A 15,914-nucleotide genomic window follows, 5' to 3' on the forward strand; every position below is an offset into this window, starting at 1 on the left:
ACGATAATAGCCAGTTTGTATGCCACAGTCGAGAAAGCGGTACCCGGCCAATGTCAATTGAATACAAGTACATGACGAACACTCGTTTCCATTTCAAAGTAACACTGTTCCATATTCAAGCTCCCCATTACCCTGGTACTAGTACACATTTAGATGACAATTTAGTCGCAAGTCTTTTGCATGCATACAGTAGCGCTCTGAATGATAAAACGTGAGAATATGTACAGTAGATACGTATGGGGGATCCGTTGACGTTCTCTTGCGTAAGTGTGAGTAATTGACAGATGCTTTAGTGCGGGCTTCGCGGCAGCAGCAAAAACATCTTCGAATTGGGCATCTATGCGCAATTTAGTGCCTTTGAAGACGGGTGTTTTGAGTGGGAGAGAGCGGAGAGCTGTGAGGAAGAGTCTGTGCGGTGACTGGAGACTCGGTCCAGAATCCCTAGTTTCGGCGAGTGATGAATTCGATGGGACAGATTATGGAGAGATTGAACGATAGGCAAGAGAGAGATGTCCATCAAAAGGGTCCATCATCGCGTTTAACATTGCATGAATTCCGAATCTTGTGACCAGCGAGGCAACGGAGGGAGAATGTTGGAGTAATGTGGCAAGGTTCTCGTGGTGGTACAGTTGCCCTGCGTATTGTTCTCGAAATTTGTCAAATTCACAGATGTGCACGATAAACACGCTTGAATAGATATGATAGCAGCTACAGGGAAGGGATGCACGGCATATAAGAGAGCACGCCAGCAAGGTAGGGGCGCCGTCGTACAGGAAGTCGAGAATGTAATCAAAGAGCTCTTGGGGAATAGAAAGGCTGAATTCGACGGGTACGCTGTCCTTGAACGGCGTCGTCATCTACAGTATCCATCAGCGCTTTCCTGGGAAGAAGAAATACAGCAACGCACGATACTGAAAAGCTACTCTTCCAGATATCCGGGGAAACGACGAGAATATGCACTGCTGCAGGAGGAAATGGTGAGGGAACGGAGGGGGATAATCGATGATGGTGGTACGGAAGCAAAAGTGGTCACGGTCACTTGATCTTCTACCACCACGACCTTGCCGACGATGCTGGTGAATTTAACTGCTTTCCTCGCCATTTCTGTCGACTCCAGCGCCTACCGCATTCAACGACATGGAACGATTCAAAGTTTGCCTGGCATCGTAAAGGAAATCGCCATTCGGAGCCGTTAGTGGGATGCATTGCAGCGCTGCCAGAAAACAAGTTTGTCCTACTTTGAGGATGTCGAGTCAAGCGTAGGAATATAGTCCGGCTATTGGTACGTCGTGCGCTTTCCCACTTGACTTTATCTTATTGGTGGTGTAGAGGCAGACCCGGCTCATTAGCGCGACTGCCTTTTCCTTGGACGATAAAGATGACGGGAGTGTCATGGGCGGCAGCGATAGGGCATCTCCGTACCCCTTACGAGCATTCAGGATTGGTGTGAGGTATCGTCAATATTCTGTGTATGTCTATCTCTTTTTGTAGGGAATATCTCAGCCGATTCTTCTCTCTTGCAGCTATCTCACACTTGATGCTCGGTTGCCTTTTCGCGGAACAGAGAAGATTTATTTGATACAAGTCCACGAGCTATCAAAACATGACGGGCTACGCCAACGTCGTCCCAGTTCTGCACTACAATTTTCATGCAGGATGGACCCTGGACCCCGGACGATACATTGTCGCTTTCCTCTCGCGCGTAGAAGATTGACCGGTCACGAAGGAATATGAATGGTACCGACACTCTGGTGGCAGAGGATGCGCTTAAAAGAACCCTGCGACCATGTTAACGTCTACTACAATTTTCGGAGACGCAGGTCTGGGAGCAGAGGCCTTTCTTCTACGGGGAAGAGAGCCAGCCCTGGGTTCAAGATGCCCCTTCGCAGGAATGACTGGACCGAAATTCGGTCGGGTGAACGAGATGAAGAAAGTCACGCCTCGGCGTTCTCGAAGGCTGCGATGGTCTTTATCTGGAGCGGATGGTACAAAACTTGTCGGCGTCCCGGGTACAGAGTTTAGAGAGTCGAAGGACTCGGTGGACGACGATGAGGGGGGATGATTGTACAATGTTGCGATGGACATTGGTGAAGCTGACATGGTGCTGTGATGGTTGTGGTAGGTGTTCATGTTGTTCCTGGTCTAGGAGTACTTGGCTAATGGGTATTTATGCTGTCCTTCAAGTAGCCCCTCTCGAGCATAGGTGTCATGTTCGGAAATGTCTCCGCGGCTCAATCGGTTTCATGATCAGAACCCATGGAAGCATATCTACCGATTTGGCTGGCTCACAGGGAAGCGATGGAACGGTGTGTACTGTCTTGTAAATTTGGTATACTGGTCTGATAACTGAACCTGCAGCGAAAATAGGAATAGTTGCTCGTTTCAAACTGGGATTACTCAACACTCCGAGTCGTACCAGAGAAATGCAGCATGCAGAGGCATCCAGTATTGCTAGCCTAGCGAAACTGTATACTCACACTGCCGGTCCGAGATAATATATAAAGCAGCCGAAAGAACGACACGTGTGTTATTGAGGTGTTTTTCGGGAAAGTGTTGTCATATTCGGTTCTGGACTGGATGAATCAGTGGCAACACGAGAACGGTGATCACGGACTACTACCTCTCTGTGGCTATTATGATGGTATAAAAGCTTGGTGCACTCTGCGTTTGCACTAGCACCGCGATGACTTTAACAGATAAACGAGTGGCGCTTACGCGGTATGTAGTATCCGTGCGATTGGAACAAATGTCCTGTCGGCAACGGTGATTCTGATATGCGCTGGTCGGACCTGTGACCTTCCATGCGTTCGCACGATGCCAACATTCCCATGGTACGTATGCATACAAACCTCTGTTTCTCTTTGATTCTCATCTAACATATGGCGCTTGAAGACTATTTCGAACCTCCGTGGCAGCTAGGCGCCAGGACCTTCGTGCTACGCACTCTGGCCATAGCCACTGCTTTTTTGCTTGCCCTACAAATCCGAAAGGCGCTGTTAACCAGAGCAAAAGTAGGTTGTTGTATCTCCTTTAACCCGGTGAACGCTGACGTTGTTGTAGCTGAAGCACATTCCAACGGTGGGGTCGTCGGGTCTCATAACGTCTTGGATAGACGCCTTCAAGTACATATTTCATGGGAAGGAAATTATTCAAGAGGGTTATGCAAAGGTGTGTACCGGGTCGTCCCATTAGTATCCTTTGGGATTAAATGATTGCCCTATAGTATTATGGGTCAACGTTTAAAGTGCCATTGATTGATAAATGGATGGTCGTCGTGAGTGGCGCCGAGAAGATTGATGACATTCGGAAGTCCACGCTCGAGCAGCTGTCTTCTCTGGATGCGACCATAGATGTGAGTGTTCCTTGTTATATGTGAGGTCTCTTGTATGATTCTCATAGCAGCATCTGTAGCTTTTGCAAATGAATCATACCATGGGTCGCAACCTATGTGTTGACCCGTACCAGACAGAAGTTGTACGAGGCGCTCTGACTCGGAACATTGTTACCTGTTTTTCGGACGTTCAAGACGAGATAAAAGTAGCTTTTGAAGACTATATACCCATGACTGACGGTACGGGGACCCGGCACTTTTCAAGTACCCAGGCTAATATTGCTATAGACTGGATTGAAGTTTCCGCATACGAGACGATTTTGCAAATCGTATGCAGAGCGAGCAATCGGATGTTCATAGGACTTCCCATCTGTAAGCAAGCTATCCATGTTAGTGCCTTGTCGACACCAACCCGTCTTAAGGCCGTGATCCTGATTACATTAAACTCAACATTGATTTCACTATTGACGTTTTTGTCTACGCTCGTATCATCAATCTCTTCCCCAGGATCCTCAAACCGTAAGTCACCAGAGCTTGATATTGTCGAGGCTGAAACTATCTTCGTCCTAAGACTTCTGGGAACCCTCTTCACGCCTCGCAGGCGTGCCTTAGCCAAGATGATGAAATTCCTGAATGAAACTATACGAGAACGCCTACATCAGGAAAACGTTCACGGCAAAGACTGGCCGGGGAAGCCGGTGAGAAAGCTCTACTAACTCTGTTTTGTCGAGTATTCGTCTCACGGACCACAGAATGACCTCCTTTCGTGGCTAATCGACGCAACTCATGGCGACAAAGAACGACGTACAATACAGGACTTAAGCTCTCGAATGCTCAGCCTGAATCTGGGAGCGATCCATACGACCTCTATGGTATTTACTCTAGATTATATGTCCAAGGCCAAAAGCTAACTGGATCCCTGATAGACATTTACGACTGCTCTCTATACCTTAGCCATACATCCAGAGTACGCTGAAACTCTCAGAACCGAGGTGGAATCTGTCATCAATGCAGAAGGATGTACGAAGGTTGCGATGGGAAAGATGAATCAGCTTGATAGCTTCTTGAAGGAAGCGCAGAGAGTGTATGGCAGTGTTGGCACTTGTGAGTTGGTACTCTCTCGCTGCATCGCATTCACACTAACAATTGTGCACAGTCGGGATACGTCGCGTCGCTCGAGGTGACTTCGCGTTTTCAGATGGGACGGTCATTCCGGCGGGCACTGAAATCGCGGTGGCTGCTTTGGCTACGAATACGGACGAGGTGAGTCGCACATGACGCAAGTCTAACTATCATATTCATCGACATTCGTACAGAGGAACTACGAAAACCCATTAGAATTCAGACCGTGGAGGTTTTTCGACAAGAGAAAACAAGAGGGCGAGAGTATTCGTCACAGGATGATCACTCCTAGCTTGGATTTCATTTTCTTTGGCCTTGGGCGAACGGCATGGTGCGAAGCTTTAGTAACAGCTTGATCAGTTCTGAGAGCTAACCATCCTGTAGTCCTGGCCGTTTCTTCGCCGTCAATGAGTTGAAGGCTCTCATGTCGTATGTTCTTCTGAACTTTGACGTGAAGATGGATAGGCCGCCCTCCTCCATGTGGTTAGCCGGTGATCAGCTACCTGATCAGAGCAGTAAGGTGTTGTTCAGGAAGCGTGTGCGTACGTCATAAAAGATCTGGGCGAGATTGGATTGAGAAGGGCCGCTTTGCTAAATATTTTTGGTCATCGCAGACTTGTGCGTAATGCGAATGAAGTCAAAAAGCCACTTCAGACCGTTTATACGTATCTTGACTGGCCAAAGGTCACCGGGCTCTGCGTCTTCAAGTTTGTGAGAATTTATCAGTCTGTAAACGTAAATAGACATAACGGGGGCACAAAAATCTCGGGCTATAGGAAAGTTGAAGGAATAATGCTCGCCATTCAATGTGGGTTTCCTCAACCAAGAAAGATTGGTTAGCTAAACACCTAAAACGCAGTGAATCTGGGGTCGGAAACGAGAAACGATTGGTCGGCCTGATACAGCCGGCCATCAGCCATCGCCGACCACCATCGTTACGACGTTTTATTTGTACTGTGTGCCACGACTGTCTCTACAGCAAAACACATTGTGCAATATGATGGTGATGATCTTCGTAACGTTGTCTCCCAGTTTTCTCCCGCATTTTTTGGCTTCCTGGCTCGTCTTATTACCGCTCTCGTCCATTTTCACGGCTGCCATGAAACAATAGCGAGAACGATAGCAAGATGAGCTCGAGCGATGACGTTTTATATAATTCGTGGGCTATGTCAGATGTGAGGAAGACAAAAGCGCACGTGTTCCTCCCTTCTTTGCAAGCGCTTGTAACAATAATAGCTTGGCAGATCGCTGGTCATTCGCAATCATCATTATGCACCGGGCCAACGGAGAAGCGGGTCTATTACGCGGGCTAGCAGGTAATGGACGCCTCAAGCACGGGGTACGCATGTGTGGTTCGTGGGGACTGACCTCGCGCACCCATACCGAACTCATCAACTTTTCACGAACACGGCTAAAGGCCACCTTCGCCTTCGATGTATTGTGCTATCATAGGACTATCTTCAAACTCCTGAATGTCTTCGGCGACAAGGTTGTCGCTTCAAATCAAATATGTACCCTTCCAAGAAAAGAGAGGACGCTAATCAGTCTCTCGCCTCGTTATGCTCACTTCAGAACGGAGTTAGGCAACTACACAAATCAAAATGACTAAGTGCGGATAAGAGCTCCGTAGTACTTCTGGCATGCGTATATAAATGCCATTCCTCCAGGTTCTTCCTTACACAACAAATGGCCTTCGAAGAATACATCGATATTGCACAACAGATGGACAACACAACACTGCTACGCAGTTTGGCCATAGCCACTGCGCTTTTCCTTCCATTCCAACTTCGAAAGGCCTTGATCATCAGAGCGAAGGTGAGACGTTATGCTACTTGATTTCATCGCATCGCAGCTGAAAGCCATTCCTACGGTCGGGTCATCTGGTATCATCATGTCTTGGATAGATACTTTCAAGTTCGTGCACCACGCGAAGGAAATCATTGAAGAGGGACATAGAATGGTGCGTATCAACCGGTTCATTCCTCAATTGGCGCAAGTCTGAATCATTGCGAGAAGTACGGCGGGTCAACGTTCAAAGTGCCCTTGCTCGACAAATGGGTGGTCGTGGTTAGCGGGCCTGATAAAATTAATGATATCCGAAAGTCATCACGCGAGCATTTGTCGTCCTTGGAGGTGAACATAGATGTGGGTGCTCGAGTACTATTTCTATGCATTGGGAGTTTTACTCTTAGCACTTATAGGCCTTGCAGACGGATTACACTATCGATCGCTCACTCACATCAGGAAAAACTGAAATACTACGTACCTGACCACAATTTGTCTATATCATATTGATGATCGGTACCTTACGTTGCTCCACCTGTTACCCACCATATGTCTCTGTAGCAATCCGTAATTCCAAGCTTAGCCTTCATAGCCAAACAGGACATACATAAAGCAAAGTGCACACCTCCATAGATATATGAATGGGAGTGATGTGGCAGGTGTTCAAGGTCACATAAAAATCCATTCTTATGATACAAAGTAAATGAACAATTTAATAGATGTCTCTGGGATACCTCACGAAAGAAATTTGTGCAGGGCAATTGCAAACGGCGGGTGGGTGTCAAGGGTGAAGCGCGATCAACATCGAAAGAATTACGAAGTTCGTTTCAATTTCCGGTCCAACTCCGATGGTTCGTGCGTTATCAACATGATCACACCACCAAAATGCGATCAATTCCAACCATTTTTCTTCCCTCCTACCACCACCTCCCCTTTTACTGCGTCGTCCAAGGTCCGCACTAGTAACTTCATCTTTTACGAAGATTGTGGCAACGGACTGATACTATGCAAGCACTGACGAGTTTCTTCGTGGACTGTCGTGGATGAAGTAGGTCTTCTTCGTCTGCCTTCGCATGCTTGGAGTTGATCGTTGCTGTTGTAGTGAGTTCGGAATGATTGGCAGTCTCGCATTCCTAACGGTGAGTCAGGCTCTGCTCGAACTATCCCTCACGTTGTTACTCATTACTCTTGGTAGTATTCGTCTGTTTGATATCGGCTGTTGGAGGTGGTCCTCGAGCTATGTAGCATTTTGATGGTGCGTATTATTTATAATATCTTTCACTCAATCGTTGACTTTGATTATTCAGATCGTATGTCTCGAGGCATTCGAAGCTCTTCCGGGGACTTCACTGTTGGACGCTAGCACGGGTCCAGTAGAGGCCAAGGGCTAGCTGCGGGAGCCCGGAACCATGTACAGAATGTGTTGTAGTTGTGTATTACATATCTCCCAGTGAATATATCATTTTTTCCATAATTTTTGGTGTCTACCTCAGATGTGGCCTTGATTAGCTAGATGTATATCCTATTATATACACCTACAATAGTGCTACAGTAGTCGTTGCAGCAGATTACGGAGGGCTACAGAGAGCTACAGAGACCCGAGTGAGAAGTACGATCACGACATAAAGGGGACCTTTCGCATTTGCAATACCAGGTACAGACGCTACGTATGGGTATATCGGCGTGTCATTTTTTCCTGATGCAGGACGGACACTTATCATATAGAAGCCATACGAGGTACCTTTACCCGCAACATCGCCACTTGTTTTGCGGATGTTTAGGACGAGATAGAAGCAGCCTTCAAGGGAAATATACCAATGACCGAAGGTGCGATAACTAACGGTGTTTTAAGATGCTCTAGCTAATATTAGGTAGACTGGATTGAGGTGCCTGCATATCAAAAAATCTTGCAAATTGTATGTCGAACAACTAATCGGATGTTCGTTGGACTTCCTCTCTGTAAGTGGTGGTCCTCATCATCGATGCTCCTGATACGACTCTTTGTTAAGGCCGAAATTCCGACTACCTCGAACTCAATATCAACTTCACTATCAATGTTTTCATCTGTGCTCAAATCATCAACCTTTTTCCGACACTTATGAAGCCGTAAGTTATCTGAGCCCACCATTATTTACAGTATAATTAATTACCGGGACATATATCCAGGATTGTGGGATCCATTATAACGCCTCGCCGGCGGGCTATAGCCAAGACTGAGAAATTTCTTGCTGAGACCATCCAGGAACGGTTGCATCAGGAGAAGATCCATGGCAAAGACTGACCGGGAAAACCGGTAGGAAGTTGCCTGGCATCAGCTGTGTCGCCCTTTGCCTCATGCTTTGGTAGAATGACATGCTCTCGTGGCTGATTGATGCGACTGATGGTGTCGAAGAAAGGCGCACAGTACGGAGTCTGTCTGCTAGGATGCTCCTCACGAACGTGGCAGCCATCCACACGACATCCAATGTAAGCTAAATCACGTATTTGATGGTATTACTAGCTGATAGTGCTTATAGACATTTACGTCGGCGTTGTATGCATTGGCTGCGCATCCAGAGTACGTTGAAATGCTCCGGACTGAGGTGGAAACTGTGATAAAGGAAGAAGGAAAAACGAAAGCTGCAATGGGTAAGATGAACCAGCTTGATAGCTTCTTGAAGGAATCTCAGAGACTGTATGGTGACATTGGCGTCTGTGAGTCGCATTCGTCTTGTTTCATTATTTTGATACTCGTGGTGACCATTAAGCAAAGTTGCAATGCGTCGGTTGGCTAAGAAGGACTTCGTGTTTTCGGACGGGATAGTTATTCCTGCTGGGTGTCAAGTCGCCGTGGATTCTATGAGTACTCATTTCGGCGAGGTATACAAAACTTTTATTTCCATTACTGCCCTCTTTATAAGTTTTTCTGCGTAGGAAAACTACGAACATCCATTAGAGTTCAAGCCGTGGAGGTTCTCCGAAAAGAGGAAACGAGAAGGCGATGCTATTCGCCACCAGATGGTCACACCGAGCCTGGATTTTATTTTCTTTGGCCATGGACGACCAGCATGATGCGTTCATCCCTACGTTTACCTTCCTCGAGCCTAACACTAACTCCTGTGTAGTCCCGGCCGCTTCTTCGCTGTCAACGAATTAAAGGCTCTCATTTCCTATGTCCTCATGAATTATGACGTGAAGATGGACAAGGTTCCCCCGACCAAGTGGGTCTCCAGTGAGCAGTTCCCAAGCCAAAGTAGCAAGGTGCTGTTCAGAAAGCGTGTATGTACACCATGAAGATAGAGATACATCTCGTTAAATGATTAGTCATCGTTGTAAACGAGAAGAACAATTTACAAGGACAGAACCCTTCCCGACACTGGCCATAGGTCATAATAGCCTTAGTAGATGCGATGTCACTAGGCAGAAAGCAAACCAAGAGTCTGAAGGACGAATAAATTGTACTTGATGTTTGAATTCGCTGAATAAAGGTTTCATTAAGATTTACGTCTCACCGAAAACTGTGAGGATATATTCTGAGCGACAAGAGAACAATAGAAAAAGAGAAGGTGGCCAATGTTATTTAGATCTCTCGGAGGGTGGGCCGGCTCTGTCGATCAACGCTTTCTTGCACTATAACCCAATTCTAACCGCCACCATTGTTCCGATGCCTTCGTTGTCGCTACACCATTACTGGCACAGGGCCTTTCAGAATGATTCCTATACCGCTGCAAGCAATCTTTCTTTCGCGACATTAACAGGGCCTGCTTATTTTTTTCCACCGTTGCGCAGAGGAACAAAGTCATTGGGTTTAGCTATTTCATTCCAGATGGGTAGGCTATTCATATTTGACGCAATGTCTCGGTGAGCAATTCAGTTCGACTGTTCTGTATTCGATTCTTAGCAGCCCATTCCTAGATCGCAACGATAGTGATTCGTGCGTCAGTTCATCTTTTGAGAACTTTCCCTTAAAACAAAGTTATATCGAAGCAACGAGTCCATGACAATCGTTCTATGCGCTCCTCCATCTATGTTCCCCTTCTGCATTACAATTATCATGCGTTGATCTGGGGACTGCTAGGCGGCGCATCCTCCCGCAAGTGGAAAGAGGTAAATTTTGGCCCGTTCCGGAGGATGTATGGTACCAACACCCTGGTGGCAGAGCGTGCATTTAAAAGAACCCTCCTCCCATGTCAGTTCTTGCTACAATTTTCTCAGATATATGTCTGGGAGCAGAGGCCTTTCTCCTGCTAGGAAACGTGCCAGCTCTGGGTTCGAGATGGCCTTTCGCAGGGATGACGGGACCAAAATCCGGTTGAGTGAATGAAATGAAGAAAGTCACGCCTCGACGTTCTCGGAGGCTGCGAACGTCTCCATCTGAAGCGGATAGTATGGAATCCCTCGGCATCTCGGGCACGGAGTTTAGAGAATCGATGGACTCGGTAGACGACGACGAGGGGGGATAATTGTACAATGTCATGGTAGACATTGATAAAGCTGATCACTTGCTCTGGTGGTGATGGTTGTAAGTGCTCGTGTTGTTTCTGGTCTAGGAGTACCTGGCTAACGGGTATTTATGCTGTTCTTCAAGTAGCCCCTGAGTATAGGAGCCATTTTAAGATAACGTGACCGTAACCCTCCTCAAACGAGCACTTCCAAGTTCAACCTGGAATGCATCCGGGGATCACTGACAGACTCCGAGGGAAGACAACATGTCTTTGATGTCACTAACTGTAATTACTGTTCGCAGGTCTACATCATCTTATAGATGTGCACGAGATATCTCATGTTGCATGTTATTCTGAATTTCGACAAGGTTCTCCCATCTGCCCGGTTCACTGCTGACCAGTTTCCGAATCAGAGCAGTGACACACTTCTTCAAGCGCATGTGTTGAGGTAGTAATTTCCGGCCCGTTCTTTCATTGGCGATTGACGAAACTGGGAAGTTCGGCGGGTATATGCTTGTAATTATACACGAGAGAATATCATTTTACAAGGTGAAATAGACCTGTGTATCAGATGGAGTCATTTGCCCTCGCTACGCAATAGCGCTCTAGGATAAGGTGCATTAGAATGAGCAATGACGAATAAAAGGATGGACTAACGTTTTACAACGTCAACTTCTAAGATCCTTTTGCTGCTTAGCAACGGCATCTGCTCTTCGACTTGGTTTCTCCATTCATCATGACCCGGAGGTAGGTAATCACCGTCACACCAAAAATAGCTGCACACATTATGGCTGATATCATGCAGCTTGACATGTGCATGCTGTAGCATAGGTAGCGCCAGTTTGTCAATGTGCGCATCAACTTTTGTCAATGTAGGAGCGTCTGGCTCGATCACCCAATCATCGACAAGCAGCTCAGTAGTCAATGATTGTAATGCAGGACCGAACCATATCGTCAGGAGCCAAGTATTCAGTGTGAAGAAAAGGACACTGTAAAAGGATGTGAGTTTCTTATGTCGTCTGAGGTCAAAACCATTATTTTGATCTGAAGATGTGATAAGTGGATTGTTTAAATCAAAGCCGAGACCTGCATACCCGCATAATGCGTAACATCGAGAGTTAAACATTCAAGGGTATCTCTCATCTCGTCGAGAAGGGATTGTACGACTGATCCCGTTGTGTCGCTACTCAGTTGAAGAGAGAGCTGTCGGACATGGCTGACGTTGTACAGGGATCTATTGAAGAAAAGGTATTCTATCTGATGACACATGGAATCCCCAGACATGGACAGAGACTCCAGCTCTGGGAGACCATTCGCTGGCTGGCGAATCGTTAATGGAAAGGTTGAAGATGTTTTTTCTCCGAAATCGGAGTCAATCGACAGATGCTTTAGAACTGGATTTGCTACCGCGGTGAATACATCTTCTAGTTCATTATTTGTGGCATATGCAATGCCTTTGAGTTGCAATGTTGTGATTCGCGAGGAACGTAGCGTTGTGAGAAAGAGTTCTCGAAATACGATCGGCAAGAAGTTCCAAATGGTCATGTCTCTCTGATCGACGAGTTGGAGTTGAGAGAGATTGTGGAGGGAGTGAAAGATAGAATGGAGTGAAGAGTAGGCGCACAGATCGTCCAGTCTCTCTGACATGGTATGCATCCCTAATGTCCTCACTAGCGGTCCAACGTGAGGGGAATGTTTCAACAGGGCGTCGAAATTTCCACATCTGTACAATTTCCCAGCGTGTTGTTCCCGAAACGAGTCAAGCTCCATATCATGCACGATTAAAACGCCTGAATAGATGTGATGACGACTCCTGGGCAAGAAGCCGTTGGAAACAAGAGAGCACGTCCGTAAAACAGGGATATCATCGTGCAGGAAGTCGAGGATATAATCGACAAGTTCTTGAGGCAAAGAGGGACATGAATCACTTGCAACAGAAATATTGTCCTGCATTGTCATTAACAAAGGACTTTCTGTATGTCGAGCCTGGTCAGCACCTTCTAGCAAAGATATACTCGACGCACCGAAATATGAAAATACCGGCTTTACCAAGGCGACATGACCATATGTCTTCAATATGTTCCTCTATAAAACAGAAGGGATGTAGGCGACCATACGAGGTAATTGTGAAAGAACTTACGAAAGAACAATGCGGAACAGGTGATGATGCAAGCCAGCGGGTGGGACCTGCTGTCACGGCTGCCACGGGCCGGGCCGGGCCGGGTTACTGTCGTTGACATCCCATTCAGCGTGCGTCAATATTTTTGGGAGTCTTCTGGCCCTCCAATAGATAAGATTGCAACGTTTCAAGTGGGATTAACATGACTTTCTTCTGTACGCTTCGGAAGAGCAGTTTTTGTTAACACCCATGATCGGCCTGGAGCATCAATGCACGCAAACTATTTATGACGGTACGTGGAGAGTTTGAGTGCCAAGTGGGCGCTCAGTTGTATGTCGTGGTTTGTCTGTAGCTCGGCAGGATACCGCTGAATGCTGCTCAATATTTCGCAGCAACCTCGAAGAACATGTTACATTATATGATTCTCAGAATATAGGAATACAGGAACAAACGCTAGGAAATTCCAAGTACGATATTCCTAGTGCGAAAAAATCACCAAAGATTGAGCCTAAAACATGAGATATACGCAGCGAACGCTCAATCCCGTTAATCGTATATGACTTGAGCAGGTCCCCTGTTAACATGGTTAGTATCCTAAGCAATCAATCAGCAGAAGCACAGTATTACCTCTTCTCTTCGCCCTAGAACAGAAGAAAAAATATCGTTAATAGCGGCGCGTGTAAAGTCATAGTCCATGTAACTCACATTCTCGATCCACGCAAGTTGTGCTTTCAACTCTGTCATCCCAAACAGCATAATGACATCTATACTCAACCGGTAGTAGTAGGTTCCGTCGGAACAACGCTGGGCTATGAGTGACTTTGCCGCGACAGATGTATCAGCCGTAATGCGACACAGTACTGAATACTTGTCTGCAATGTCGGCCAAGAATTAGGAATAATCTTGTAGAATTAGACGAGCACAAACCATTCTCCACGTCCATCCATCTCGGATGCTCCCTTTCCCCGTTGTAGCGCCATATCGAGGTCGTGATGGTACTCAAATCCGACAAAGACCGTCCAATTCTGCAATAAGATTGACTAAATTCTGTCTCTTCCGACACCAAGACGTCCTAAAGAGGATGTATATGTCAACGGTCCCGTGGCTATGGTAGCAGACACTACCTTGGCAAGGATGATATCGTATTGCCCGGCCAAGCGACGCACGCCAGATGGGTCCACGAACATCTGCGCACGACGGGAAACATGTTCCATATCCAGGCCGTCAAATGCAGTACACACCGTCACGCCGTAATTATAGGGCGAGACACGGGCGGTAACAGCGTGATCGAGGTGAAACGAGACGGCACCGTCAGCGACTGCTTTGTTCCTGCGAACGAACATTTCTGAGGACAGTTAGATGAAATTGAAGAAAAAAGACTAACACATGACTATCAGGTCGAGCAAGGGTCAAGCCAAGCGAACTTGTGTGCTCTTGTACTTTAAGGAAGAGCCAATCACTCGCAGCAAAACCACCAACGAGAAAAACAGCCTTCACAGACGCGATGAGCGTCCGGCATAACCATTTACAAAAACGCTACACTCACCGAAACAGGCTTTGTCGATGCGGCTCTTTGGGCATCGATAGCTTTAGTGATGGAAGTTATCGATGGTTCAAAGAAGGTCGCAACATCTGACCTATGTAATATAAGATACGGGTCTTCGGTCTATTGCTTTCACTCACCCTTTCAATTTGAGTTGACCCGATCGGATATCGCGCGCGTTGTCCCTGTCACGGAGGCTCCCGAATTTAACGAAAGACGGCTCCTCCGGGTCTTTGAAACGAAGCTTCGTAGACTTGTCGAAGCATTCTGCGATATGGCCAACATCGTCGTAATATTTAGAGCCTTTCAACTTTTCTATAAACTTATGAATGAAAAGAAGCCTGAAGGTACGTCAGACGTTACCGTCAATGTGAGTACGAGCGCTCTGCGTGACAAAAATTGATCCAGTAAAGTCACCTGTACATAAGTTTACGAGCGTCAAATAGTAGAGAGAAAGTCAAGAACTTACAAAATGGGGCGGCAATCTCTTGGAATGAATATTTCGCAGCACCTTCAGCCGAAACACTAGTGTAGCTACTAATATCGACAGTGCCGCCTCCAGCGTCGACAATAATTACGCCTTCTCCTTTCTTAAACCAACACATTAGATTCATCCATCATACGAGCAAATGCAGTGCTCACCTTCACATGTGATGAAAGACCTTTCTGAATACAAAAGTGCAGACTAGCCTCTCCTTCGGTAACAAAGTGTACACGCGTGTTCTTGGCGTCATTACTGACGAGACCGCCCTGCACCGCAGCCTTGCGCATCTGTTCCTGCTGCGCCCCTTCCCATCCGTTCGGATGGCTCAGGATGAACTCTATCGAATCCTCCACCGAAGACCAAAATGTCGCACCGCTCGGATGCGTCTGCTGTATGAAGGTCTTGGCACACTCAAAGAGATACGCATAGAAATCAGCAAAAAGTGTAACGACGTTCTTGCCAGGCGGAAGCGGTGAAATGGCTTGGTTGATATTGTCTGACTTGACGTCCTTGGCAGGAGGGCGGAGGTGCAGTTTGAACCTGAGTAACGGAAAGTTCGTTGTAAGACCAGCATACTAATGGAAATATAACCTACTTTTCGCATCTGACCCATCCCTCCTCTTGGATCTTGTCATTGATATTTTCACTTATCGCTTCGGCGCCGGCCGCCCTCATCCGGCCATTCCGATCGTAACAGATGATAGTCGGGATCTTGGCATTGCTACCAGTGCCTTCAAGGGAAGGATACCTGAACAGCATTAGATTTCTGGTACCTAAATAATCCAAAAACTATACCTAGTCACGGGCTGAATCGTCGGTGGAAGACTGGGGTCGAGTACACTATAAAACGAATACTCAGAAATTTATTACACGCGCACGACAAAAGTCTGACCTGTATGAGATCCCGCTGTAAGTCGTTCCAAGGTCGAAAGCCAAGAGCAGTTTCCTGTAATCGCCAGCGTAGGGCAAGCGGGTGTTCATGGTGGCCGTGTTGTGTTTAGACAAAACGGCGCATCCAAGGGAATATAAACACTTGTTCGCACCCTTATTCTTCACACGTCCAGTGATATGGTGAAAGGAATGTGCAGTCCTTAGAGGAGAACATG

At 46.8% G+C, this 15,914-nt stretch overlaps 5 protein-coding genes across 5 annotated transcripts; 2 read left to right on the forward strand and 3 right to left on the reverse strand.

The window, feature by feature from the left end:
* Window positions 1-345: 345 nt before the first annotated feature.
* Window positions 346-1,031, reverse strand: EV420DRAFT_834954 (uncharacterized protein). The gene is made up of 2 exons (XM_060483652.1): window positions 908-1,031; window positions 346-857 (listed from the first exon to the last, which is right to left on the reverse strand). The coding sequence occupies exon 2, from the start codon at window positions 855-857 to the stop codon at window positions 477-479; it is 381 nt and encodes a 126-aa protein (XP_060326654.1). The 5' UTR covers window positions 908-1,031; the 3' UTR covers window positions 346-476.
* Window positions 1,032-2,879: 1,848 nt separating this feature from the next.
* EV420DRAFT_1647216 (cytochrome P450) lies at window positions 2,880-5,006 on the forward strand (the record flags this gene model as incomplete). Its single annotated transcript, XM_060478017.1, has 12 exons — window positions 2,880-3,011; window positions 3,061-3,168; window positions 3,224-3,352; window positions 3,412-3,571; window positions 3,620-3,703; window positions 3,754-3,850; window positions 3,903-4,029; window positions 4,084-4,203; window positions 4,258-4,435; window positions 4,488-4,594; window positions 4,648-4,784; window positions 4,838-5,006. 12 exons carry the CDS (start codon window positions 2,880-2,882, stop codon window positions 5,004-5,006), a joined length of 1,548 nt encoding a protein of 515 aa, XP_060326655.1.
* A 1,133-nt stretch (window positions 5,007-6,139) lies between these two features.
* On the forward strand, window positions 6,140-9,672 carry EV420DRAFT_1483353 (cytochrome P450; the record flags this gene model as incomplete). Its single annotated transcript, XM_060469969.1, has 19 exons — window positions 6,140-6,268; window positions 6,306-6,413; window positions 6,470-6,598; window positions 6,655-6,715; window positions 6,958-7,093; window positions 7,341-7,377; window positions 7,464-7,493; window positions 7,546-7,548; window positions 7,748-7,840; window positions 8,020-8,065; window positions 8,114-8,197; window positions 8,248-8,344; window positions 8,405-8,485; window positions 8,635-8,704; window positions 8,755-8,932; window positions 8,991-9,097; window positions 9,152-9,238; window positions 9,377-9,496; window positions 9,604-9,672. 19 exons carry the CDS (start codon window positions 6,140-6,142, stop codon window positions 9,670-9,672), a joined length of 1,665 nt encoding a protein of 554 aa, XP_060326656.1.
* A 1,284-nt stretch (window positions 9,673-10,956) lies between these two features.
* On the reverse strand, window positions 10,957-12,817 carry EV420DRAFT_1767192 (uncharacterized protein). The gene is made up of 4 exons (XM_060480914.1): window positions 12,803-12,817; window positions 11,757-12,747; window positions 11,320-11,706; window positions 10,957-11,267 (listed from the first exon to the last, which is right to left on the reverse strand). Exons 2-4 carry the CDS (start codon window positions 12,619-12,621, stop codon window positions 11,230-11,232), a joined length of 1,290 nt encoding a protein of 429 aa, XP_060326657.1. The 5' UTR covers window positions 12,622-12,747; window positions 12,803-12,817; the 3' UTR covers window positions 10,957-11,229.
* A 570-nt stretch (window positions 12,818-13,387) lies between these two features.
* Window positions 13,388-15,789, reverse strand: EV420DRAFT_1275606 (uncharacterized protein; the record flags this gene model as incomplete). Its single annotated transcript, XM_060467911.1, has 12 exons — window positions 13,388-13,653; window positions 13,709-13,853; window positions 13,906-14,110; window positions 14,166-14,272; window positions 14,328-14,418; window positions 14,465-14,639; window positions 14,688-14,741; window positions 14,794-14,914; window positions 14,967-15,348; window positions 15,404-15,556; window positions 15,604-15,648; window positions 15,701-15,789. The coding sequence occupies 12 exons, from the start codon at window positions 15,787-15,789 to the stop codon at window positions 13,388-13,390; spliced, it is 1,833 nt and encodes a 610-aa protein (XP_060326658.1).
* Between the last annotated feature and the right edge of the window lie 125 nt (window positions 15,790-15,914).

This window comes from Desarmillaria tabescens, assembly GCF_030435595.1.
Source record: "Desarmillaria tabescens strain CCBAS 213 chromosome Unknown EV420scaffold_40, whole genome shotgun sequence".
NCBI lineage: Eukaryota > Fungi > Basidiomycota > Agaricomycetes > Agaricales > Physalacriaceae > Desarmillaria > Desarmillaria tabescens.